The 27812-nt window shown below is 40.6% G+C and overlaps 1 protein-coding gene across 4 annotated transcripts in view; it reads right to left on the reverse strand.

The window, feature by feature from the left end:
- Positions 1-4990: 4990 nt before the first annotated feature.
- The window catches only part of LOC144675652 (PHD finger protein 12-like), a 71384-nt gene continuing 48562 nt past the window's right edge, over positions 4991-27812 (reverse strand). For 3 of the 4 annotated variants that reach the window (XM_078536294.1, XM_078536295.1, XM_078536296.1), the window contains exons 5-14: positions 24379-24511; positions 23098-23262; positions 20488-20646; positions 19378-20242; positions 17987-18121; positions 16712-16861; positions 12135-12233; positions 10573-10655; positions 6855-6993; positions 4991-6165 (exon numbers count right to left, since the gene is read on the reverse strand). In XM_078536294.1, the coding sequence (XP_078392420.1) occupies positions 5837-6165; positions 6855-6993; positions 10573-10655; positions 12135-12233; positions 16712-16861; positions 17987-18121; positions 19378-20242; positions 20488-20646; positions 23098-23262; positions 24379-24511 (2257 nt within the window). In that variant the 3' untranslated portion in view covers positions 4991-5836. The remainder of the gene's footprint in view (positions 6166-6854; positions 6994-10572; positions 10656-12134; positions 12234-16711; positions 16862-17986; positions 18122-19377; positions 20243-20487; positions 20647-23097; positions 23263-24378; positions 24512-27812) is intronic. The other variant, XR_013575118.1, reaches the window with a different exon arrangement.

Here is a 27812-nt window from a genome sequence, read left to right on the forward strand (position 1 = left end):
GAGGGAGGGAGAGAGAGAGAGAGAGACAGAGGGAGGGAGAGAGAGAGGGAGAGACAGAGGGAGGGAGAGAGAGAGGGAGGGAGGGAGAGAGAGAGAGAGGGAGAGAGAGAGAGGGAGGGAGAGAGAGAGACAGAGGGAGGGAGAGAGAGAGAGAGACAGAGGGAGGGAGGAAGGGAGGGAGGGAGGGGGAGGGAGCGAGAGAGAGACAGAGGGAGGGAGAGAGAGAGAGAGACAGAGGGAGGGAGGAAGGGAGGGAGGGAGGGGGAGGGAGCGAGAGAGAGAGACAGAGGGAGGGAGAGAGAGGGAGGGAGGGAGAGAGGGAGGGAGGGAGGGGGAGGGAGCGAGAGAGAGAGACAGAGGGAGGGAGAGAGAGGGGGAGGGAGGGAGAGGGAGGGAGGGAGAGAGAGGGAGAGAGAGAGAGGGAGGGAGGGGGAGAGAGGGGGACAGAGGGAGGGAGGGGGAGAGAGGGAGGGAGGGAGAGAGAGGGAGCGAGAGAGAGGGAGGGAGGGGGAGAGAGGGGGACAGAGGGAGGGAGGGGGAGAGAGGGAGGGAGGGGGAGAGAGGGAGGGAGGGAGAGAGAGGGAGGGAGGGAGGGAGGGAGAGAGAGAGGGAGGGAGAGAGAGAGGGAGGGAGAGAGAGAGAGACAGAGGGAGGGAGAGAGAGAGACATAGGGAGGGAGGGGAGGAGAAAAAACACCCGGTTATAAGTCCTGTTTGATGAAGCTGAGCTCCTCACATTGCAGTTCCCACCCCCCCCCCACCCTCTCTCTCCCTCCTGTTTGAAGTTTGCTTGCCGGACACACACACTGAAATCCAGTTGCAACAAAGAGAGCAAAGGTTACCTTTGGACTTCACGTTTCAGCACTTGTCCCCTAAAAGCAGACCTCGCTCACCCTGATCAAGTAAACAAGTCTGGTTGTAGCAATGAAATAGCTGAGAATGACTGCCCCCTTCAGGGTCTCTGAGTTTCCTTGGCATCTTTTCTCTCTCTCTCTCTCTCTAGTCACTAAAGGAACACCAGAAGTGATGGAAATAATTGCGTTTCTGCCATTTATTGTGACTCATCTCACTGGCGTCAATACCTGCAACCTGTACTGTCCTTTTTGCTTCAGCTCTTGTCTGCTTTTCATTGTTTTAGCTTCATCTAATTCCCCTTCTCTCCGCTTTGTCCATTTGCTACGATTCTTCCTCCCCCTCCCTTCTATTTCTCTTGGCTTTACTTCCCCATCGCAACTTTTACTGCATTCCCAGACCATGGGCCAAGTTTAACCTCGAAGAACAGGTGGCTTTGGGTCAGGGGAGAGATGTGAGCTACTTTGTCCTAAGTGGGGCGGCTGGTCAGTAGTGACTATGAAGGTGGTTTGCTGCCTCCATTTGTGCCATGCTTTCTCTTTTTCTTTTTAACCCATTTCGGCTTTTGTTTTGAGAAAGCCGTCAGGTAAAAGGAGACGACCAGGGCTGGATTCATAAGTTAAGTGCATTGATACTACTTGTGGTCAGCGAAGGGCAAAGGTGTCTCCCCAGCCCAGCAATCTGCTTCCCGCACTTGCCGTCTCAACCACATCCTTCCCCTTCCAACCATGACTGCCCCTTGTCTGTGGTCTGACACTGTACTACAGTCTTTCCTGGACAGGAAACTTGCAGCAAAACACCCTCTTGCAGTTAATATCTGGGCACCCACAATCCCAGGTTTTGGATCCACAACTGAGCCACTCTGAGCACCTCCCCATGAATATCAGGCCCAATCTCACAATCAGCAGGACAATGACCAAAAACATGCAGTGTGGGAATTGCAACAAAATGGCTGCCAAGCCTTTTTGATACAAAATTTGATTGTACATTCAAATATTATTTTGGCAAGTCAACTAACTGGCTTGATAGCTTGTGGGTTAGTGGCATATAATAAAATGCAGGTTGCTTGGTCAATAACAGTGATTGCCTTCTACATTTTGTTACAACTTCATGGAGATGCTGACAGTCACGAGGTATATCTTGTGGCTCTGAATAATTCAAACATTGGATAGCTAGCTGCTGTGATTGCTAAGCTTCTAAGCCTAGAAAACGTACAAGCATTACCTACAGTTTCAATTATTAAAAGTAATTTGTGAAGTTGCAATGCACATTTCAGTTGTACAGTTCAGAAGAGTTCACATTTTCAGAGATAGGGATAAAAGTAAAATTTCAATCATTAGGTGCCAAATAACCATTAGATCAGACCCTCATTTCGATGTCAAAATGTTAATTCAACAAAAATGTTTAAACTGAAGACACCAAAGCAGTGTATGACTGCTGCCCAGGTTAAGTGCACACTGACAAGTAATAAAAGTTACCTTTTTTTACATTTACTTTTTTGAACACTATTACAATCTTCAAGTACAATGATTGTAATTATCAATAACTATAATACATTTGTGACAAATTGCTCATCTTACCTATATGCTATATTTGTAAGATCTCAGAGGTAAGCAAAGGCCATAGGTAACTGCATTATTGTAACTCCAAATCTGTTGTTCAGAATGGTGAAGCACATGATGTAGGATCTTGCTTTACTTCCATCACCAAAGCCAATCTGATCATTTTGCAGTTATCAAGGTGTTAATATTTGGCATTCCCATTCAGACCTATAGACATGTAGTTCCCTGAATCATTTGGAGCAGCAGATGGGGAAAAGAAGAACAAAATTGAATCTAATCTTACAAGAGTGACAGCTTGTGGAGATGTAACTGAAGAATCATGACCAATAAAAATGGAAATGTTTAAAAGTGGTAATGACTTAATTACATCATACTTAATACAACTAATCATTAGCCAAAACCTTAAAAGATATTTGTCTCACAGTAGTTAAGCAGAATGCAATACATCTGACATTAATTTGCACCTCAACATGCCAGAAAGTTGACATTTACTCAACCTTTTTCACTTTTGGAAATAGTGACTTAATTCTGCTCTATCATAGACTAAGAATAACAGTAACACATAATAGCAATGCCATTCCTGAACTAGAACCACCTCCTTCACATGGCAATGTACATAGGAAGATAGGACTTAGGAGCAAGAGGCGGATATTCGTCCCTTCGAGCATGCTCTGCCATTCACTAAGATCATGGCTGATCTGGTTCTTTCCTGTCTGCTCCTTCACTACCCAACACCACCCCCCCCCGCCCCCCATTGCCCTAGGCTGCCTTGTCTTTCAAAAATCTATCCACCTCAGCCTTGAATAAATTCAATGACCCAGTCTCCACTGCTTTCTGCGGAAATTCCACAGACCAACGACCCTCTGGAGAAATTCCTCGTCATCTTGGTCTCATAAGGGAGACCTCTTATTTTTAAACTGTCCCCCCCTAGTTCTAGTCTCTCTCACAAGGAGAAATCTGCCTTAGCCCTATCTCTTTCAGACAACTGAAGTAATATGCAATTTTATTTTTTCGTTTGATGTCCCAGAAGTCTGGGGGTCCGCCAGGTCTTAAGATTTTAATCCATTCAGGGATAGAAATGACAAACTATGAACAATTCTATATTGGTCATCCATATTGACTTACAATACTTTTATTGTATACTATTTCAAAAAACCTATTCTGCCTGATGGTACTGTTGTCCTTCAGTATCTACTGTGGGGAATTTAGGACAGGGGTTACCAATGTTTTCGGGGAATCTGCCATACAAAAGTTGCAAAGCCACTGCTTCAAACTAGAGCTTAAATTTCCACTTAAAATTCAAGTATTTGGATTCCTTCATCTCTAAAGACCATCTCAAAAGGATTGAATGATCATCTCATTCCCCCACCCAAAATGAAGGATAGGTGACTCAATCCATTTAATGTACGTTTCCTTTTCTACAATTCTGTTGAAAATACCATTGATTATATCTTCTTTCCTAGGAGTGGGAAAGACCTTCCTCGTTACCAGACTTTTATTTGGGATTGGGTGGTTATTTCTTTGTAGTCAAAAATGAGGCAGATGTGAACAGATTGGACCCTTCCTTCTGTTCATGCTGCAAGTTGACTTAAATCGTGGGTCCTGCCAGCAAACGAAGAGCTTGCAAGTCAAATTGGCCTAAGAATATTAACATCTCAGCCCGATGTGTGCCAGCATCACTTTTGGCCGTCTAAACTACCTGCTCTCGAACCCTATTGCTTCTGAGGAACAAATTGATGTTGAGCAACATTGTCAGGAAGTATAAACTATCAATTCTATTATTTCAAACCGCTGAGTTTGAGCTCTTCAGTGGCGTTCGTCAGTAAGCTGAAGCCCTCTGCTTCAAGCCTGCTGTTGCTGCCGACTGTGATAATTCAGTTACAAGTTCCAGATTTGGATGAGGACAGTTTGTGTTGTCAACATTTTCCATGATCCCTGGCTTAGAACTTGTCCAATTGGCTGGTCTGCATTAAGAATGGAACTCATTAAAATGCTTCAGTCTACATTTCTCCTTACTCTTGATTTTTTTTGCCCAATGTGGTGATTTCAACATAACCTAAATTCCCATCTGAAAAGAACAGCAATTGAGTAAACCGAGTACTTTCTAACCAAAAGTCTGTCAGACATCACAGTGTGACTGATTTTAGGATCTCGTCCAACGTTTTAATAGCTTAACTTTTCTTTTTAAGTTCCATGAAATGTGGCAGAATTACTACAATGCACAATCTGAATGGGCTGGCAGGTACAGTGGTTGGCAACCATTACATTTGATGACAGTCTTTCCTGTTGATTAAAATGTTTGAAATGACTGACAATTAGAAATAATTCTCAAGCTCAGATTTTGAAAACTAATGTGGTACAAAGGGAAAGCAAACAACATTGAGCAGAAAGAAAAACTGAAGGTAGTATAATTGCAATTTTCAAGTCACGTGATCAGCTTATAATGTGCGCTTCCAAAGCAGTAAAAATCCTGGAAAAATCCGTCCATCTCATTTTATATCATTACCTATAAGATGTGAAAGACGATAGGTGAAGAATGATGATAGCACTATTAAAATATTCAACTGCAACAAGGAGTTTTTCTTTAAAAAAAATCTGATGTATTTACAGTCATAATAGACAGGCAGAGACAGGAATTTGGAGTCAATTTTTTATATACAGAATACATGAAAGTGTCTGTTGTAAAATCTGAAACAATACATTAACTATTTACATTTGAACTACTGTGTGAAAAAGGACCTTAACAAGCTTACGACAAACTTTTACGCTACAATACAACACAATGGCAGCTGGTGCCTTACCACAAGTTTTTAGCATGTTAGACATTTAAAAACCACTGACACCATTAAAGGTGCATTAACACAGACTCTACTTTAACACTTTTCCTTTCTCAGTCAAATAAAATCCATTGATATTTGAAAGGGCTTTTTTTCCTCTTTAATCAGTACACAGCAGCTACTTGTAGTGCAAAAGTAGCAGAAAACATCTGGGTCATAGGATTCCAGATACATTAAATAAAACAATGATCAGAGTAGATAAACATATCCTTTTATGAAAACTTTGCACATATTTATAAAAACTATTGTCACTGGCACAAAATATAACAAGTCTTTGATTATTTTTACATGTTTAGGGATGCAGTCTGAATGTATCCTAGGCTTTTCCAGTTCGTTCTGCAAAGGGCTTCACCATGACCTTCAAAACAGGACCTTGCTTCTTTTTTTCTCATTCAGTCAACATTTACAACTATGACAAGTTACATATTTAAAAGAGAAGTCATTATACAAATTCTATGTGCAACTGCCCACAAAATCTGAGCAAAAAAAGAAAGAAAAATGCTGAAGATACTTCATTTCATGCAATATAAAGACAGTTTCTTCGGTTCATGGTTCCCAGTTTAGTCCTATGTACATTCCAGAAACCTCACGGAACAGAGTTGGATCGTAACACTGGCACTTGATGAAGTTTCATCAAATGCTTCTGTTCTAAGTCAGCGTCGTGTACTAGGGTTTCCTCCTCTTTCGGCTGCTTCATTGCAAATTCTGTGATGCTGAACACAAACTGCAAGCAACCAAGTTTGATGTAACTTCCATGGTGCAACAATGCAGTCCCTTCCCAGCCCGCACCACTGCCACCTATTAGACTGGAGCTGCTGGCCTTGCAGTTACAGGTTTTACCATGCATCCCCTGGCCTTGGGAACTCATGACAGTCTCTTCCTGTTCCTCCTCTTCCTTTTTGCTCTTACAATATTCTGCAAAAAAAAAAAAAATCAGAAATGGTTGATCCTGAAGTTCATCGTAATTGAAATATTGCCTAGTGTTTCCAAACTGTGTTGGAATATTTCAAGGTCTACAAGAAAACCCCACTTAAAATCAGCTTCAATTCGTTATAAGATTATTATGGTACAAGTTATTTAAGCGAGTCCCTTTTTATGAACTTGAATTGTCCACTGAAAATATTTGCACATTTCCAAGTGCTATGGTCAATTGGATGTTTTGGTCTCATGAATATTGGACAATGCCGTTGTTTATGCACTGCTACTAAACTTTACTGGGGAAAAACGACACAGTGGTAGATGCCAATCACTCTTTAGGAGAGATCCTGTGTCTTTGTTGTTGTTTCCTTCAACATGGGCACCCACTGAACAAGAATGGGCTACTCTCCATCCAAACAGTTTGAATTCAAAGAATCATGCTTCTGTTAGTGAGGGTATCAGCATAATTATGCTTCTGTTGCCCAGAACACAGCTGTTCTGTTGTACTATATATTTGGTTTCCTTAATTAATTATTTTCACTGTTTAAATGCTTCACTATATTGAAAAGCCGCATAGTGGATTAATGGCTGGATGGTATTGTTGTATGCTATTACAGTACTAAATGCCAACAGTTATTGTTCACCTACTCAGTTTAAATTTGGAAAATGTAAAACAGTGTACTTACTTATTACACTTTGAACTTTGGCAACAATACTGCTTGGTGGAGTGGGAGAAGTTTTCTCAGAGAAGTCACACGAATATAGAACGTTGTCAACAGTCGTCCCATGCTCACTGTAGTTTAGCAATTCATAGTGTTTTGTATTCTAAAAAGATAAGAATTTAACAAAATTTAAGACAAAAACATGCTTAACAACAGTTTTTTTTTTACATGGTGTGGCTTAGTTTATTGGCAATTAAAGTATTCCACAGTTCAACAAGTTAAGGCATCTCGGGTTAAATATGGACAAATTCATTATAAGTAAAACGTAAGCTGTTTATCTGGCTCCCCTCAGGAAAAGCAAATTGACAGATAGCAGGTGAACCCTCAGTAAACAAAAGCTGCTTTACCATCTAGTTCCCACTGTAAATGTTATATTATGAGTTTTAATTTCCACTGCTCAAACAAAACTGGTATTTCTAAACTACCAGCCGTAAGGTAACTATCACTTCCGATTCAGACATTAGTCTCGGTTATTATTCTTCCATTTGCAACATCATTTAAGTGCAACATCAGCAAACTCACCTCAACACTGACACACTAAGTATTGACTTTTTCCCCACTAAAAGCTTAATTCAGATTTCGTTCCTGTTCATATGCAGTCTTTTCGCTTACTTGTATTTTTACATGAAAGATAGTATCCTCATTGCAATTACACATTTGCCATGCAAGCAGCTAGTCACTGGGCAGCAAGTTAAAGTACCTTTAGCTGAAAATATTCTGAAGAAATTCAAGACAAAGATCACTGGCAGACAGAGGGTAACTATACTGCTTTTATAACATCACCCAAATCCCTGGATTTCACTAGCCTTTTTAAAAGAAAGTCAAACTACTACAGGAATGGGATGTTGTATGCTGTGCATTTACAGTGGCAAACTACATTAGTTTATCTGCTCATTTACCCTCCTCGAACTTTGGCAGGATGTTGTGAATTGGAAATTTACTGAGCACAATAACCATACATCTCTACTCAAAGAAAATGGCAGCCAGCAATTAAGTAAGCAGAGGCTCTGAAGATTTAACGCATCACCAAAAATACATTTTTGTATCGGAGACCAATTTGTATTGAACACTGCCGCCACAGCCCCCACCCCTGCCGCTCCCAAAAGAACAGAACTCTGGAGGTTGGGTCACTACTGCCAACACTAATTCCCCATTGGAGTAATCTAATCAGTGAGAACCTACCCATCACCCTCGACATTCAATGGCATTACCAACACTGAAACCCCAATATCAACATCCTGGGGGTGACCACAGACCAGAAACTGAATTGGACCAGCCATATAAATACTGTGACTACAAGAACAGGTCAGAGGCTAGGAATTCTGCAGAGTGAGACTCACCCCTCCTGACTCCCCAAAGCTTGTCTATCACTATCACGCACAAGGCACAAAGCCAGGAATGTGATGAAATACTCTCCACTTGCCTGGATGAGTGCAGCTCCAACAACACTTAAGCAGCTCTACGTCATCCAGGACAAGCAACCCACTTGACTGGCACCCCAAATACCACCATAAACATTCATTCCTTCCACCACTGACACACAATGGCAAGTGTGTACCATCTACAAGATGCACTGCAGGAATTCACCAAGGCTGCTTAGGCAACACCTTCCAAACCCTGACCTCTACCACCTAAAAGGACAAGGGCAGCAGATGCATGGAACACCACCACCTGCAAGTTCCCCCCCAAACCACACACCATCCTGACTTGGAACTATATCGCCTACCTTCACTGTTACTGGGTCAAAATCATGGAACTCCCCAACAGAACTGTGGGTGTACCTACACCACGTGGACTGCAGCAGTTCAAGGCTCACCACCTTCTCAAGGGCAATTAGGGATGAGCAATAGATGCTGGCCTAGCCAGAAACACCGACATCCCATTAACAAATCAAAAAAATCTATTCCAATCTCATTTTCCTCCCCTTTCCCAGTGCCTTTCAACTATTTATATCTTAATGTGGCTTCATTAGCTATCCGAGTGAAATATATTCCATATTAGAATAGCACTTTTCCCAAAAAATTCTATTTTCTCCATTTGTGATTCTTGAGTATTGCTGATAGGGCAATGCCTTGACCTGAGGAATAAGTCAGTGAGTAGCTGTCACTTATTTTGTTTAGCTGAAACAGGCGCAATGTATATACACGTTCTTTCTGTCTGCAAAGAACACAATACACAATTAATGTGTATTAATATATGTAGCTTCCAGTACAGGCAAATGCACCACACTGCAAGCCATTCACTGACATTCCTTGACCAATCAGGGTCAAGCTGCCTGTCACCGTCAGTGGTGCATTCTCCATGGCAATGCCACTTGCCAACCAGTCAGCGCTCTCTCACATACAGTATAAATTGTTGTCTTCCCCTTATATTTGTATTCTTGCGAGTGTCCTGATGAGTGCAAGACAAAAAGCTTAGACATGTCTCTTTTTTCAGCAATACTCAAGTTTTGTACTACCAAATGACTACTGATGTTTCTATAACAAATCCTAACTTCATTACTGATTCAGGAAGCATTTGAAAATTAGATTTCACTATATGCACGATGTCGAACACCTCTAATATTGGACCTTTCTTGGCCTTTTTCTGCTCTAGTGACTGCAACCCTATTTAAAACCTAACGTAATGATAAGCTTTTACCACAGGTGTGGTTAATGAGTTATGAATTACCATCTAGCCAGCTGAATCTTCCCATGAGAGTTACTCTCTAGTATTTTAAAGGATAATTATAGTCTTCCCTTTGTTCCATTTGGTTACCAATATATTGTTGTCACAGGTTGTGCAATTCCATTCTGTAAATAAGTCTCTATTCCTAACATTTCCTTTTAGTCTACCAGTGAGCATTTATCCAATTCTTTTGGCCTCAAATTACTTACATTTTGCTGCCAGTTAATTTGGTTTTCCCCAAAATAATCAAATATATCCAGTTTTTTTCAACCATCTTGGAAGTAGCCCAATTGCAAATCCTAATCAGTTTGTGTTTAGCACATCAATATCACACTTAAGTTAATTATGCCCTCTAAACTTTCTGTAAGTGCAACTTTGAAAACATTTTTTAAACTTTAAAATATAATGGGTTACTAAATTTAAAGATTATCCTGGGCATCAAGGTGAATTGTTTTCTGAATCAACTAGCTGGATCAGATACAATTTGCTAAAACAGAAGCACAGAGTGTGCAGGATGAGCAATTATGAGTATTCAGCAAGAGTCACTGTGTTAAATGAAACAGCATTCTGAACCAAAAGTTCCTCTACATAGAATTCTTTTAATTTGTAACTACAATCTCTGATTTCACCTTGATAATATAAAGAACTGTAAAGGTAAGACAGTTAGATATGAGGGAATCAAGGGATATGGGGATGAGTTGGCAAAGTGGAGTTGAGATAGAAGGTTAGTCATGATCTGGATGAATGGCACAGCAGACCCGAAGGGTTACTCCTGTTCCTATTTCTTATGTCCTTCCTTTTGCGTTCTTATAATTGGGTTTACACACTTTTGTTATATCAAATAGCATTAGTATGAATGATACAAGGCTGCTGCCAACCCAGCAAACATTACAATCACACAAAACTCCAAGTAATTTGAGATGCTGTTCCATCTAGAGGATGGTACAATTAACAATTTATTTTTCTATTTTCTTTTTGTAACAGAGAGGATAGAATTCAGTCTCATGAACCTTACCTCATCATAGAATATGCAGGCATGTTTGCCTGAAACATAATTACAATGTCCATAATTTATAAGGCACACATCCATGTCAGCACCTGAAAAACACAAGAAAGTCTTAGTTACAATAGTGTGTATTTTACCATATGTTCTCAAATTACTTGGAACATTGAGGATCAGCACCATGAACAAAGCTGCATAGATTCAATGGCTGCAAGTGTTTTTAAATAAACCCAACATGGAGCCACTGCATCCAATCTATCCACGTTAAAAAGTTTGCTGATCAAAGTATCAACATCTTATATTTATATATCACATTTAATATAATAAAATGTCCCAAGGTGCTTCACATGGGCATTATAAAACAACATATGACACTGAGCTACACAAGGAGGTTGGGTCACATGACCAAAAGTTTGGTGATAGAGGTAAATTTCAAGATGCATCTTAAAGGAGAAAAGCAGTCGTTATATGATTAGACCGCCTCCATCATTACTAATTTGTCTATTCCAATCATATCATGTTATCATCACAGATCAATCACATCTCAGTCAATCCAAACATTGTGTTGTTTTTTTTTTAATTCTGTCCATACTTTTCTGTTAAGTCTTGAACTCTTTTATCTTTTCTCTTCTCTCACATAGCCAACTCCCAATTGGCTCAGCCTGTCTGCTCTTCCCAATACAAATCTCTCAATCAATATGACTCCACAGCAAGGTTTCCTGGCTCCTCTCCACAGTCCAAACTCAACTTTGCCTCCCCCTCCTTGCATGACCGATCTAAAGTTCTGAATCACTTATCCCCCTTCATCCCACACCCACCCCCAGCTCTGTCAGGGCTGAAAAATTCAAGGGGAGAATTTAAAGTTCAGCACAAAAAGAATAAGCTAGTTCAAGAAGCTTAACAATGAGGAAGAGTGGAGTGGAGAAAGCATGCAATATGACTGCAAGCAGACTGGCAGATAAACTAGTTTTATTAAAAACATATTCCAGTTAATATTGAATATGCTTAATTTAGGCAAATTAGGTAAACCAGACAATGTCAAATCATAAAAGTAAACCACATTTCTTCGATTTTTCTGACATCATCTGTTTCTCCATACACTTTCTTATTTAATTTGGCTGTAATTCACTTTAACCAAATGCTATCAAGTTAAATTGTGCCTCCAAGCATTGCAGGAATTTTCTGAGACACAATGGTTTGGATTTTACAGTTGGAGTAACATAACATTCAGACTTTTTATTGTGAGCATCGAATAAAAACACAATGATTCTGGGCTTAGTAGACTAGAGCAATAAAACGTTATCGATTCTCAAACATTCATATCATCAATCTAGGCCAGGGAAGGGAAACCCTTTTTTTTTGAGGGGAGGTGGTGTGGGTAGGCAGGGGAGGGTGGCGCAGGGATAGCAACGTTAAGTTCCCCTGCATTTCAAGTACATTTATTAATCAATGGGCATGAGACAATGTTACAAAGGGCACCTGCAGAAATCAAGTCAGCACAGATCATTCTGAATTGCAATGATCGACCATAAGGTATGTCATTTTCAGATAACTGTTCACAAGGTTTTCTTTACCTGTTCCTATGTAAAGTGTTCTGTAGCACATATTAATGGCTTGGCCTTTACCCGTCAGTGGATAAAACACCGCTCGTGCCTGAACCTCTTTCACGGGGACTAGATAGAAAGACGCAAAATAAATTATTGATATAGTGCTAGAAAAGGCAGCTTTGGCCTTTGTGCTGGAAATGAAACAGTTGCCAAATGTAAAGATATTCATCTGAAAACTATTATAATACGTAACTGACAATAAAAAGTAACAATATTCAGCAAACACAGATGTATGCAAATTTGTATCTGGTCTGTAGGTGATTCAGGGGAGGTGGTGGCAAAGTGGTATTGTCACTGGACTAGCATTCCAGAGACTGGAGTTCAAATCCCATCACGGCAGATTCAATAAAAATCTGGAAATCTGACGCTGACCACAAAACCATTTCTGATTGTCGTAAAAACACCACCTGGTTCTAAGGAACTCTGAAATGTGCACTTCTGGGCAACTGCCTTGCAAACCCTTACCTGGGAACCTCTGAGAAGGATTTCATAACATTCAAGGCTATGGGCCAAGTGCTGGCAAATGGGATTAGGTAGGTAGGTCAGGTGTTTCTCACGTGTCGGTGCAGACTCGATCGGCCGAAGGGCCTCTTCTGCACTGAGATTTTCTGTGATTCCCCAGTGCATCTTTGGGGTACCCCCTAAATCCAACACTGGGGAGCTTTGAGCTCATGGGCCAATATATGCTGATGCTAATGCTGGACAAGTCAGGTCCCAGAGTGGAACCTGCTTTTGTAGGAATAGTTACCGAACACATTCACAGGAGTCCACTAATGTACTTATAACAAAAGAACAAAGCATTTATTAAACAAGAAAAGATGAACTATATTACACTACTCCTTCACCCCAACTAAACTGTTACAGATATATACAAATTTGCAAAGATAACACAAGATATGTCCAATCCCTCTACACCATCCCCCAGCGAGATGGCCTGAGGGCTCTCCGCTTCTTCCTCGAACAGAGGCCCAAACAATCCCTATCCACCACCTGGCTGAACTTGTTCTCTCACTGAATAATTTCTCTTTAAACTCGTCTCACTTCCTCCAAATAAAAGGTGTGGCTATGGGTACCTGCATGGGCCCCAGTTATGCCTGTCTCTTAATGGGGTATGTGGAACATTCCTTGTTCCAGTCCTATTCAAGCCCCCTCCCACAACTCTTTCTCCGGTACATCGATGACTGTTTCGGTGCTGCTTCATGCTCTCGTCTGGGCCTGGAAAAATTTATTAATTTTGCTTCCAATTTCCACCCCTCCATCATTTTCACATGGTCCATCACTGACACTTCCCTTCCCTTCCTTGACCTCTCTGTCTCAATTTCTGATGATAGACTGTCCACCAATATCCATTACACGCCCACCGGCTCCCACAGCTACCTCGACTACAGCTTCTCACACCCCGCTTCCTGTAAGGACTCCATCCCATTCTCTCAGTTCCTTCACTTCCGTCACATCTGTTCCGATGATGCCACTTTCCAAAACAGTGCTTCTGACATGTCTTCCTTCACTGAGTTTTTCCACCCACAGTGGCTGACAGGGCCCTCAACCGTGTCTGACCCATCTCCCGCACCTCTGCCCTTACACCTTCCTCTCCGTCCCAGAACCATGATAGGGTCCCCTTTGTCCTCACTTATCACCCCACCAGCCTCCGCATTCAAAGGATCATCCTCTGCCATTTCCGCCAACTACAGCATGATGCCACCACTAAATGCATCTTCCACGACCCCCCCCACCCCCTCAGCATTCCGTAGGGACCGTCCCATGTAATCACAGAAGGTGCAACACCCGCCCCTTTACTTCCCCCCTCCTCACTGTCCAAGGGCCCAAACAGTCCTTTCAAGTAAGCAGCGCTTCACTTGCTCTTCCCTCAATTGGTCTACTGCATTCACTGTTCCCAATGCGATCTCCTCTTCATTGGAGAGACCAAACGCAGACTGGGTGACCGCTTTGTGGAACACCTTCGGTCTGTCCGCAAGCATGACCCAGACCTTCCTGTCGCTTGCCATTTCAACACACCACCCTGCTCTCATGCCCGTCCTTGGCCTGCTGCAATGTTCCAGTGAAGCTTAGCGCAACTGGAGGAACAGCACCTCATCTTCCGATTAGACGCTTTACAGCCTTCCGGACTTAACATTAAGTTCAACAACTTCAGAACATGAACTCTCTCCTCCATCCTCACCCCTTTTTGATCCCCTTTTTTCAAATATTTATTTTTAAATTTTATATATTTTTTCCACCTATTTCTAATTTTACTATTTTAAAATTTATTTATATTCATTGTTTTAGCTGCGCCTTTTAGCCTATTTCGATCTTTTTTCCCCACCCCACCAGGACCATGTCACTTGCTCATTCTGCTTTCTACTCTTAATGTCACCACTAGCACCTCCTATAGCCAGTATCACCACCATCAACACCCCTTCGACCTTTTGTCTGTGACATCTTTTGCAATCTCTCCTTTAACTCCACCTATCACTGGCCTTCTATCCAGTTTCACCTGTCCCATCCCCCCTTAAACAGCATATATTTTCACATTTTTACTTCTCTTTAGTTCTGAAGAAGAGTCATATGGACTCAAAACGTTAACTCTGTCTTTCTTTGCACAGATAAGACCTGCTGAGTTTTTTCAGTAATTTTTGTTTTTGTTTCAGATTTTCAGCATCTGCAGTATTTTGCTTTTATCATTTACAAAATCTCTCTTATACTTTAATGGTCTCAGTAAGTATACAGTCCATGTAAACCAACAGGCAAACTGTGGTCGGACACCAGGCTCCAAGACCAAGTTTCTATTGATTTCTCATCAACCCCGCAAATGCTTGTCTCACAGTGAGCCACTCGGTCCAAACTCCACGTTCGAAGAACTTGTCTTAGAATTCTCTCCCAAACGACACTTTCACTCAGATGTCTCCAACAAGGATCCACCTCCAGGGTTCAACCACTCTTTCCGATGTTCCTTCCCCTGGATCTTTACGTGCATTCAAGCTTGACCTTCTACACACACGCACACACTCAGATATTCAGCCATGCCAAACAGAACAGCACTGCTCCAAATGCCCATTGTAAGGAGTCACCAACCTTTGGTTGCCTCCACTGATCTACTGGCTTCTCTCAAGCTTACTTTGCTTTAAGTCTGCCCCTTAGAGCTCCCTCACTAATTTGTCTTTTCTTCTGCTCCTTACTTTCAATTTCACTTAACAGGAACTGTTTCAGATTCCTGTTCTTGTCCCTTGACTAGACAGTCTTCCTGGGACCTCTTCTGTCTCACTCCCTGGTTTTGGGACCACCTCCTTTGTTTTGGGACCTACACCTGGTCTCTTTCTTGTGTCCAGATTCTTCTGGCATTCTCTTCGAGGTCACCCGGCCCTCTTTTCGCACTGTTTCACTTTTGGGTCTTCTTTCCTTTCAGCACAGGTGTGCCAAAACGGTTTCCAGCAAAGAGGAAACAAACTGTGCATGTGCGCAAGGCCGTTTACCAGCCTGAACACGTAAATGTGCACCAACTGCACACGGGCAGAACTCAAGGATCGTAAAAAAAGACACCTGCACGTGTGGCCATTTCCCAAGGTCGGCCCATGTGCAAAGACCACTAGAACCTGCTGGGAACTGTAGTTCCTGTACTCAGAGGCCTGATCTCTGACTTACAAAGGTAAGTTCTCTACCCCCTTTTTTTCTTTAGGGTTTGTAACAGTTAGAACAAAATGCACCTGAAAGACAATGACCATTACTGAATTCGCCAGAAATTTTGGAAGGGGTGGTTGGGGGCAAAAAAATGTCACCAATTGCTCATGACCCAGTAGGGAAAGTATACTCAAAGTGGTGTGTAACTTGCTAAATATTTACACAATTCTATCACATCCCTTAAGGACTGGCAAGAAGTAAGGGAACACATTATAATTGAATGAAGTAAATGTTAAATTACAGAAACTACTGCAAAAATAGCTTGCATTTAAAAAAGCACTTTAATGCAGAACAACTTCCCGAGGCATTTTACAGTTACCAAATTCAAAAAAGGGATGCTATGCTATGAAAGGGAATATTAAAAGTAGTGGGTCTTAAAGGTGGATAGGAAGGTGGAGATGGAGGGGCATTTAGGACAAAATTCCAGGGTGTGGGGTGTAGGTAGTTGAAAGCATTAATGCCTATGATGGGGCAGACAAACAACAAGGATGCACACATGACTAGGCTCAAGAATTGCCCGGGCGGGGCGGGGGGGGGTTACAAAGCTGAAGAAGAATAGAGATAGAAGTGAGACCATGAAGAGATTTAAACACAAGGATCAGAATTTTAAGTCTGAGGTCCCGAGGGGGGACCATGAACCACTGTAGCTCAGTGAGACATGGGGACATGGTGAATGGGAACTGATGCAGCATAGGATATGAGCCTGAGTTTTGGATGATCAGAAGTTTAGAGGGTGGAGAAACATACACTGGCTAGAAAAGCACTGTTGGCTCCAGAGGCAACAAAGGTATGGCTGAGAGTTTTAGCAATAGATGTACTGTAGTAGAAGAGGAGGTGGTGTTACAGAGATGACAAAAAAAAATGCATACCTTCAGTCTGCGTTGTAGCAGTAGTCATCTGGGTTTTTGAGGTGCTGAGTACAGATGGTAAAGAGGATGCTTTGGGAGGAAACAGTTGCTGAATTCTCTGCCAAGCCAGTACCTGGATCAATTTTTCATCAAGCTTACTCAGTTCAATCTCTACAAAAGGAAGAGCAAACAAGCCAACTTAAGTTTCTCTAACACTTCTCTATGTAAGACCCCAATTAAAATTGGTGTTTGAGAGTGCGTGTAGAGAAAGACAGTGCGCGCGAGAGAGCGAGCGTGAATATGAGCTTGATTTAATTTCTACTGACAATTACCAATCTTGAATACAAAAAGGAGAAATAGAATGGATCACTCGCTAAACAAAGTTCTTTCTGGCATGTCGCATCCCACCCACCCACCACCACCACATAAATGACTTGTAAGGCGCAGCATAAAATTTGGTTCTGATACCATTTTTGGCTTACTATTTTTTTTTCAAGTGAACATGAAGCAGATGGGCAATTTGGTACATGAGCATTGAAGGATATTTCCAACAGGTCCCTCAGTTTTCAATGGGAGTGACAGTGCTTTTGTGGAGCTAATTAATGGCTCAGTCTTTTGGTACATGTACAACTAAATACATCTGTCTCTGAATTAAAACTGAAGAACAAAACAAGCCAATTGGGTACAAGACCACAAAGAGGTTTCTAGAACAATGTATTGACCTCCCAAGGCAAAACCCAAGAACGAGCAGCACTGGGGTCAAGGAGCTGATCGCTTACTGGGGCTTCTTCCGACTGCACGCAACATTCAAACATACTTTGTTGTGCCTCCATTGATATCAATCAATCAATGCGGGCAGCAGGGGAGCAAGAATGAGACTGGCAGGTAGACAGAAGTAAATCTGTGTCAGGCTGATGTTTCAGAGCATTTTAGCATTTCATACACAATTAGTTTCTCTGCAGTTGTGGTAGCAGAAGTGAATTGCATAGGTACAAAAGTGAGCCACGCAAAATGCACCCAGCCCAATATATTTTGAATATCTGGTAACACAGAGAGATTACTTTATACAGTGCGCCAAAGTGCATCTGTTACACAAGCCTAACTGAAGGCTTCCAAGGAGAATTTTGTCAGTCAAAATTAAGAAAAATAGTGCCATGTGCATTTCTACATGTCTTGGACCAGTTGGTAGGAATGGTGTGCAATGCATTTGTAACCCAAAACTCAAATCTTTCCATCTACTAAATGATAAGCCAACTGGAGAAAATAAGTTCACTGAGGAATTTACAAAGCATTTACCTCCACTTCCTTCCATAGCTGCCTGCAGAGAGTTGGCAAGATCAAACATGATTGCAGTGTTTGATGGAGAAGATAAGGGAACTGGTTTGTTTCCCATGGACATGCTTGTGGACAGCACGGTTGGACTCACTTTACCTATTATGAAAATATACATATTAGTTATAATCAGTTTTGGAACAGAAACTGTGCAAGCTCAGTGTCAAACTTCAACACAGTTGAAATAGGCACTGTACACCATTATTCTAAGTAAAACTTGCACTAGACTTGTAGCAGTCAAAAAAGAGAAAAGTCAATTTAGTCCACTAAAGTTCAGCCATCTAGTATTTTAACTATCCAACCTAGTGTCCAAATGCATTTGAACATTCCAGTGTCTGAATCTGTCATCTTAGTTGTACAGTCAAAGATATATTCTAATATGATGAGTATATAATGTCCTTGAATTGCAGAGAAAAAATAAAAATGACTTTAAATGCCAAGATCTGTTAGTGTTGAAGAAGTCAAACAGTAATATTGACAATTATTATTGGATAGCATTGCCAACTTTTTATTCTGGAAAACTGTGTTTGTTCTACAATCTACCAAGCCCAGTTCAACAACTAATCCAAAAGCAAAATAGTGTGGAGGCTGGAAATCTGAAATAAAACCAGATGAATTCTGAAGAAAGGTCAGAGGACCTGAAACATTAACCGTTTCTCTCCACAGATGCTGCCAGACTTGCTGAGTGTGCCTAGCATTTACTGTTTGTATTCCAGTTTAACAACTCCCAAATATAGTGCTGAGAAAATGCTTGAATTTAGATTCAAATGACTATCCTTACAAAGGGTTAACCAACATACGTTTTCTATATAAATCGAAAACTTGAATCAAAAGGATTTCGTGAACCTGTCTGACATTGTCTTATCATTCAAAAGTGCAATCCCCATACTGAATTTTAGCCACATTATGCCCATAACAGAGTCACATAGTGAACATACATTAAAAGCATTGGTCTGCAACTAAATCTAAAATTTGAAACATGTTGCACATTAATTAAATAGGATAGCTACAATTCCTCCGCATACTCTAATGGTAGTATGTTTCTCTGGGGTGGTCAACTCCAGATTAGCTCCTGCATCTGTCTGAGAAGAGAAGTGAATTCCTTCAAGATGCAGATAGCCCGTCAGTGTAACTGATAATGTGAGTCAGAGGAGGATCCCTTACACTGAAAAATTAATATCGTCATGTACATATGCTTATGGGTATGTTGCTCAATCATAAATGGGGTGGAGTATGAAGAATAGCATTCACCCTAGGCTTTTCAAAGCTTTAGCTTATCCATGTATCCTAATTTCTATAGAGAACACAGTCCAAAACACAAGATTTTGCTAGTTAACAAAGAACAAGATACTCACCTGTAGCTGCTGGTGAAATCAGGTTTCGTGAAGGTCCCAACACTGTTGAAACACTATCTACTGCTGCTCTTGGAGGAGTAATAGCCCTGGCTATAGCTGAGGATGTCGTAACAACCTTTGCCATAAATGTGGTAGGTCGCCCAGCAATCTGAACTGAGGCGGTGCTCTTAAGCTGTGAGCTGCTGGTGATCTCAGAACTGGCACACGAAGTAGATAATGAAGCGGGCACACTTGTCACACTGACAGGAATTCGCTGCAAGCATGAAACAGGTCCTCCTACATTCTCTGATTTGACAAGCGCTCCCACAAAATGGTTTTGGAGGTTGCTGGCTGCTGGTGGTGTAGCTGGTCTCAGCTGAGAATGCAGCCATGCTTGTCCAGATATCTGGCTTGGCACCTGTGTTAATGGTCCCTTTGGTCTCTGTGTGTCTGCCAGCTGTCTGGACGGTTCTGATGAAATGGTGCATGGGAAAGGTCCATTTACTTTTACCTCTGCTGACAAAGGTCCATTAGAAGTTCCACTGCTTGATGTCTTGCACGAGGTCTCTGAATACAAACTAGGGGCATTTTCTTCCTGTGCCATGGCAGCACCAGGCTGCTGAGATACAGAGGAACCTGAAGAATTCTGGCTATTGGTCCCTGAGGTGCACGTAACATTGCATGTCGTCGGAGAAGGGGAAGATGATGGTTTCTTTCCAGCTGTCTGATGCGCACTGTTTAAAGAGCTGTCCGCTGAACACTGGGCTGTGACACAAGGCTTAATATCAGCCTTTTCAATGTGTTCACTGTCCCAAAATAATGGCATCTGCTTAGCAGATAAATGTTTGAATATGCTGCATTGAAGTGCAACAACACTACGAAGCCACTAGAGGAAAAGAAAAAAAGTACTTGTTAAAAGGAAGGGGGAACGGTTCATGAGAAACATGGTACTTAGTAATTCACAGGTAGACATACAATGAATATCACGCAGCAGTGACATAACTTTCTATTCAACTATAGCTTACTTTATTTATAGAGGGTATAGGTTCAACTGAGCATAGCAATTAGTTGAGAACTCAGGGTTTCATAAAAGGAAACTTGACAGTTAACTAATAACACTGAGCTCATTACCTCTTGTTGTTCTTCTTCAGTAGCAAAGTGCTCATAATTGGAAAGGTGCTTTTGTGACTCAGTAGGAGTCTCGTTACATATCAGCTCTCCATCACGGATTCCTGCCGGTGGAAGGAGAGGTGGTGGATACTGGTACTGGGCCTTAATTGCTTCGGGAACCTTAAAAGAAAAGGTAAATGAAATCTGTCACATGTTGAATTGCGTTTAAAGGGGCACCAAACCGAAGCTGTAAAACATACAGGCTCAAAAGATATTTGCTGTAATTGACAGCTTTTGTTTTAGTCTAGCCAAGAACAATTGCTGATATTTTAAGTTATATGCAAGCCAACCAGGTAATACTAGTTATTTTTAAAATTTTCAGTCCTGATATGAAAAAAACTACAAATGCTAAATCAGGAGTGTGTGTCAAGCACTTCCTACAGTAGACAACAGATTTACTATAATTCATCCACCCACCCCATCCGCACACACGCAATCCAAGATATTTATATTAATGCAGCCTTAGGGAAAACTGAAATTACACTGAATATTTCTGGATAGCTACCATTTTAGGAATATAATAACTCCCACCCCACTCCCCCACTTTTTAACCTAAAAATACACCGAGACAACACGGATCTCCTCTGCAAGTGGGAAGGGGAGAAGGCAATTTCTAATTCCACCTTGTTGTACTCACCCAAACACCAAACTTTGGCTGCATTGATAATTTTCAGTCTAGCCAATGTTACAGTTGGGGTCTAGTGAACCTCCAGAAGTAAGTTTCTATCACAAGCTCGTCATTTAAAAATTATATTTTGAAGGTAAAAAACCCACAATTTTCACTTGAGTGTATCTGCAGATTTATAACCTCCCTTTAATATCATGATACTTGATACTGTTTCAATGATCAGGAAAAAAAGAGTGAGGAGTAACCTTAGGGAGAAACTAATACTCAGCAAGATCATGTGTGTTACTTTTGCTCTACATTTAAGCAAGCAGAGATTCAATTATTTCCCACACATTTTACCAATATTTGGCATAAAAACAGTCTAGTGAAAATATTTAGACCACTACAAATACTCAATTTCCGAAGAAACTTTAACAGCTCCATATAAACCTGAAGTTGATATACTAATAAATTCCAATGCAAGTCAAATCGATCAGTTAGGAGTTAAAATAATACAAATGAACTAGGAAGTCAGATTTGTGCCACTTTTCAGAGAAACTTCCTTTTTCAGCCATTTTTCATTCCTCTGGTAAAAGCACTCACTTGGTTAGGCAACCTGACTTGGAATATCTACACTTGCTATGAGTCATTGCTAGACATATCACAGCCAACCCACAATTAATGTGTAAATTCTTCCTCTTGTGACTGTCATTCTAACCTAATTAAATTACTTAGCATTTGAGGGGGAGGAAGAGAAGGGAAGGGGACTTGCACAGGACTTTGTGTCCTTGATCACTTACCCATAATTCTTAGCAGGAAAAATGTCATGGCAACCCAGGTAGCCTAAATAAATGATCATAGAGTGCTTAGATCAGAGGAACAATAATTAAACATTCACAGTAACTGAATGGAGAAAATATTAACTGCAACAAAAGGAATTGCACTCCGATGTTTAGTTCCTCTGCAAATGTTAGGACCCTTAAAAAGGGTATAACAATACTCAAGAATCCAGTACTTAATGTTTCTAGCTACATCAGATGGCAACCCATCTGCACTATCCTGCTTGAAATGAATACTGATTTCTGACAATGAATTGCTAAACCTATTTTATATAAACACCAAAATATTAGCTTATATTTTAAAAGGTTCCTAACATTCAGCAGGCGTAGAATATTAATTGCAAAGAGTGCTACAGTATCTTAACACAAATAAAATTAAAATCGAAGGAGCGTAAACAATGAATGCTAAATTTGAATGCTTCCAATTTACAGTGTTTTGGGCTGACTAAAAAAGGTAGCCAGTTCCCATTATACCCTACTTCTGGCACTCATGGGGCAATTTGGAAACTATGAATGGAGGTCAGCCAACAAAATATGTCCATGTCCACACCCAACACCAAGAATATTGTGAAGATTGTAGTTCAAACTAGGAAGCCTAGACAAGGAGCTTTAATAGTTGTTTGTCTTAAATAAGTTTAAAAAAACTAAGCCAGACAGAATGCTATCAAATTGCACCATTAATCCACAGAACAGGCTTGTAAAGAATGCATAAGATTTTAATATTCTGCTCCCAGATGGTTCTGCAACTCTGTCTCACAGAATAGAAAGTTCCCAGTTAAATTGCTGGACAGTGCTGAGCCCCATTAGGGATGAGTCTATATGACTGAAAGGAATATTTAATATTCAATATTCAGAGCTCTGCAACCAATGCACTTCAAATACATATATTGAAGAAACATTCTTCACATATTCTTGCATTGTATAATGGGCTTAGTCACTTACATTTTCAGATGGCATCAATAATGCTGCAATTTTAGAAACCCTCCCACACATTGATCCTATATGAAACTTAAGGCAATTCCAACCTAACTGGACAGCAATACTGTATCCTAAGTAGATTGTTAAATTTTCTTATGCCAAATTGCAAAATACAGCGTAAGCAATTCATATCAGAATAACACTTACTTTCATATTTTTCCTCTTCACTGGCTTTGTATGTCGGCGATTGGGTGGATGCTTCCTGTGGATCTTGTTTAGAAAGTCTATCTTGATTGCGTGCTGTGATATTCGGTCTTGAAACTTGTCAAATATCCTGCACCTATTGCTTAACGTCATGTTCTTCTGATTAAGCTGAATGGAAATTAAATTAAGATTCTATAAATATTTTACTCAGACAATTAAGATTTTATGTGAATTGTATTTCTCATTTCTAATGAAATCATGTAAGGTGGGTGGCATCAGAGAATGGTATCACGACAACCTAGACTAGGACTAAATTCTTACCTATTGAAAACAAAAAGCCGCTGTTTAGACATATTAAGTAAGACAGTGTAAATTCATATCTTCCCTCCTTCAGCTTTATTAACCCCATACTCCTAAAATGCAAGGGAGCCAAGATTGTGAACTGAAATTTTCTCGGGGGAATTTGTGATTTAATTCACAAACAATACTCACTGGATGGTAAAACACCTCAAGTTTCAGGACGACAATACGTTGCACCACCAATTTTGGACGCGTTTTTAATCCTTACTATATTATTTGTTTCACCGATAGTGCAACGGTGCTCAGTGGAGGCTGAATAAGTCAGTAAATATCATTCTTGACTCTCTCTCTCTCTCCCATGTCTCTTTATGATCAGTTCAGGGCAGCAGTGGCAGGGGCCCAAAGAGGAAAAACAGCTCCCACAAAAACACGGAAAAGGAATCTTTTGGGTTTTGCAAAATCAAGCTTAAAGTTGGTAACATAAGGAATTTGAATTGTACCTGTAAGTGGATGCTGATCGTAATGTATCTGAACTTGGAAAAGAGGGACAAGCTATTTTTGTTAATGAATGTTCCTGCATGGGTGTAGCTAGGTTAGCATCAGGCTAGTTCTAAGCACCAACTTCCAGATTTCTTTTAAGTGCTCCAGATTCTCACGTAAAACATCAGAGTCACTCTATGTAATGCCTCTAAACTGGAAGGATGAGATGATGATTGAAAATGATAAATTTTTACCGGGTATGACATGCAAGCCTTGAAAAATATATATACTAGAAGTGCTCCCTCGCCCCAAACCTGCCTGAAAACAATTTGGGCACTCCACTCTATAAAGCGTTAGCAAACATGTGCACTGCCTAGACAAACTACATAGCAATTTTAAAGTATATAGCACAAATGATAATCACATTCAATTTGCATCATAAAATACAAAATAAAAAGTGACAATTTTGATTCAGATATTTGACAGAAGTGCAAAATTGCTTACCACCACATGTTCAATGTGATTGGGGCACATCCATCTCCCTGTTGGCATTGCAGTAAGAGGTGGGTCCAGGCAGTCCATGTGGAACAATAATGGGCAGTAATCACACTGGACAAGGGGGGCCACTCTACAACTCCTACAAAGTAAATATCACATCGTTATGTCATTTGTTAGGTGTAAGCAGAAACAAATAACAGGTAGCAAAGAAGTAGATTTTACTCACCAATGGCAATCCTTTAAATTTAGATAGCAACTTGTACAATTTTACTCGCAGGCAAACAATGAGGGAAAAATGTCAGAGGAAAAGGCAGAAAATTAAAATAAGGAGGCAGAGGGTCGCATGGGTGGAGTGCTCAGGAAAAAATTGGACAGCGAGAATCGTACATATCAGAAAGCCTTCTCAATGTTTTATCCATTCATTTCAATGAGCAGAAAACCAAACAGGTTCTGTTACTAGCATATGATATTCCCTGCTGATTTTCTTTTCTGTGCTTTGCCCAGATGATTATCTATAAGCAAGAGGAAGAATATCTGCCCTCATGTGTCCATATGGTACTCTATTAAATAAAGCGATCATCTAGATGCCATGGATGGACTTATTAAAACAAAGCTCATAGGTTGCAGTCCCATCATGACCAAAGTAAATGAATAAAAGAATTCCTAAATTGCAAATGGTATGGCACTTAAATTCTGATATAGAATATATATGAATGTATTCCACTTTCCAATATAAATCGTCTCTCTTCAAAGTTTACTCGCAGGATATGCACCTACCTACGGTCAGGAGTTACATCACCAAATTTTACTGTGCCTGTCAAGTACTGAATTATCAGTACTCCACTCTTCTGCTCCAGTACCTGATCTCCGGGGAATCCCCCCAAACAGCACTTCTGCTTTTTCCCTCCATGCATTATTTAGATACCTGAAGAAAGCCCCATAAAGCTAATGACAAAATGCCTCTGAAATTTGATAGCAGCTCTTTTAAACAGACAGAACAGATCGCAAGGTTTGGATGAAGATGGCTCTTTAGTCTATTTGATTTCATTTTTCCAGGATATTGATTCTGCTGTCTTCTGGTTATAGTATCAAGCTGTTTCTTGAACAGTCTGAGCCTAAAATGCCACTCCAAACATCACGTTTCAACTATTGACCGTGCTTTGCAATGAAAAAATATTTCCGGTTCCCGGTCTTAAACTTGCCTTTCATAACCTTGAAGCTGTACCCTGTCACCCTACTGCTTTGATGCGTCTGGTCTGGGTTACCTTCTTTACATTATAATGCCTTATATATAACGCCAAGGTACCCATGTGGTGTCTTTTTTTTAGGTTGTAGAGTCTCCAAGGCAGAACAGGAATGTGATCATTTGTCTAGTCAAGGCATTTGGGAATTGGGGTGGTCACTGGGAGAGTTAATAGTAAAGGTACTGGCGGCCTTTACTTTTTGCTGCAAACCAAATAAATGTCTATGGGTTCAGCCTTTTAATAAGCGAGGATCTTGTCCCTGGGGTCAATCCTATGGAGCTGAACTCAGGTATTTTCTTTAACTTAACTTGGATGATGATATCCACAAGGACTACACCAGCTTATATTCAACACTAATGCCTGGAACTGCAGCTATCGACTTAATTAGCAGGAAGCAAATCCTGTGCAACTGCTAAAACTTAGTGCCATTGCTTAACAAAGACGAAGAGACCCATATTATGTTTGCCACTTCATTCCTGCATGTAATACTATTTAGCTTTTCAAAATTCTATATTATGGGGACTGTACTTTCTATGATGGTACAGGCGGACCACAGTACCGACACTCCAAATAAAAACTAAGATTGTGCTTATGGTGATGAATTCAAATTTCTCATCACACTGGACCAGACGCTGAGCCAAGGCCAATGCTTACCCTTTCCCTCCTCCAAGTTTAGAGATTTGAGGGTGATGGCCCTGCCATTATTCGTGTTGGAACCGGCAAGAGCTGAGCACCAAGATCAATTCCTGATGAGCAAGCAACAAGTTTTAAACAAATGCCAAATTAAGAGCACTGCAGCTCTCCTCAGTTGGGGGGCAAAATAAAGGTTTGGTTCAATGGAAGTGTTTCTGAGGCAAGTTAGGTGATTAGGAAATTGTTTCTCAAGACACCATTTGATAATTATAGGGAACAGTAATCAGCTTTTTGGGCAATTTCTGCATGTTCTCAGCAGAGTGATTGCGAAAGGAAATATAAAGATTGGATGAAGAGTCATTCGGACTTGAAACGTTAACTGTATTCCTCTCCGCAGATGCTGTCAGACCTGCTGAGTTTTTCCAGGTATTTTTGTTTTTGTGTTGAGAAAGATTTGTGCTCCAATTTATGTTTTGTGCATTTGGTAGTTTGAGATCCTGGACCAATGCTGACTAGGTCTAAACAGCATTAACAAATTTCGCTAACAAATCCAAAAGCGTTGGTCATGTCAGTTGCATGAAAGATTCACATTTCTACATCACCTTTCATGATCTCAGGATGCCCTCAAATACTTTTGAAGTGTAGTCGCTACTGTAATGTTGCAATTTGCACATAAGTTCTTATAAACAGCAACACGATAATGATCAAATAATCTGGTTGAGTGGCTATGGCAGAATGTTAAATATTGGCCAGGATATTGAGGAGAACTCCCTTTCTCTTCAACGAAATAGGGCCACGGAATCCTTTCCATCCACCCGAGGTGGGCAGCATTTGAAATTACTATTATGCAGGCAAATGTGACTATTATTTTGTACACAAAATCGAATGTCATGAAGAGATTAATGTCTATAATGTTATTGAAAATTGTTTTTAAAATATAGAGTTTATTGGTGTCTGTGTCTATGTGTGTTTGTGTCTTAATTGGAGTAAAGCCAGTTGGTCTATAGGCTTTGATATATAGAAAGAAGGTGGTTTGAAATGATAATTAGATAAACATAGGGAACTTTAGAAACATCAGTGCCAAAGGGGCAATTTGCATTTTTAGATAAACCATTCAAAAGAATGGGTGAAATCTTGCACCTAGCTAGAAGGTGCCAAGTAATGTGTTTATTTTTTCATTAATAAAATTGGTAGAATCAAAGGATGCTATTGTTAGAAGAGGTTAAATTAAAAACTTAGTAACACAATGGAAAATTTACATTCAAAAAGAAAGATATGTATAAAGGAGAAAGGTGATTGTGTGTAAGGTAGAGGCCTTTTTAAAATCCATCAAGTGCGAGAAGCCTTAGTCTAAGACCTTTTTTGCAATAGTGCACCGAGGGGCTGGGAAAGGTATAGACCCCTCGGGCTGTAAAACTGACAACAAACATATGTAGTGAATACTAAGATAAAAACAAAAAGCTAAAAGCTACTGCGGATGCTGGAAATCCAAAACAAAAATAGAATTACCTGGAAAAACTCATGCTGCCAGACCTGCTGAGTTTTTTCAGGTAATTCTATTTT

This window comes from Cetorhinus maximus, unplaced genomic scaffold (assembly GCF_964194155.1).
Source record: "Cetorhinus maximus unplaced genomic scaffold, sCetMax3.hap1.1 HAP1_SCAFFOLD_1076, whole genome shotgun sequence".
NCBI classification, from domain to species: Eukaryota; Metazoa; Chordata; class Chondrichthyes; order Lamniformes; family Cetorhinidae; genus Cetorhinus; species Cetorhinus maximus.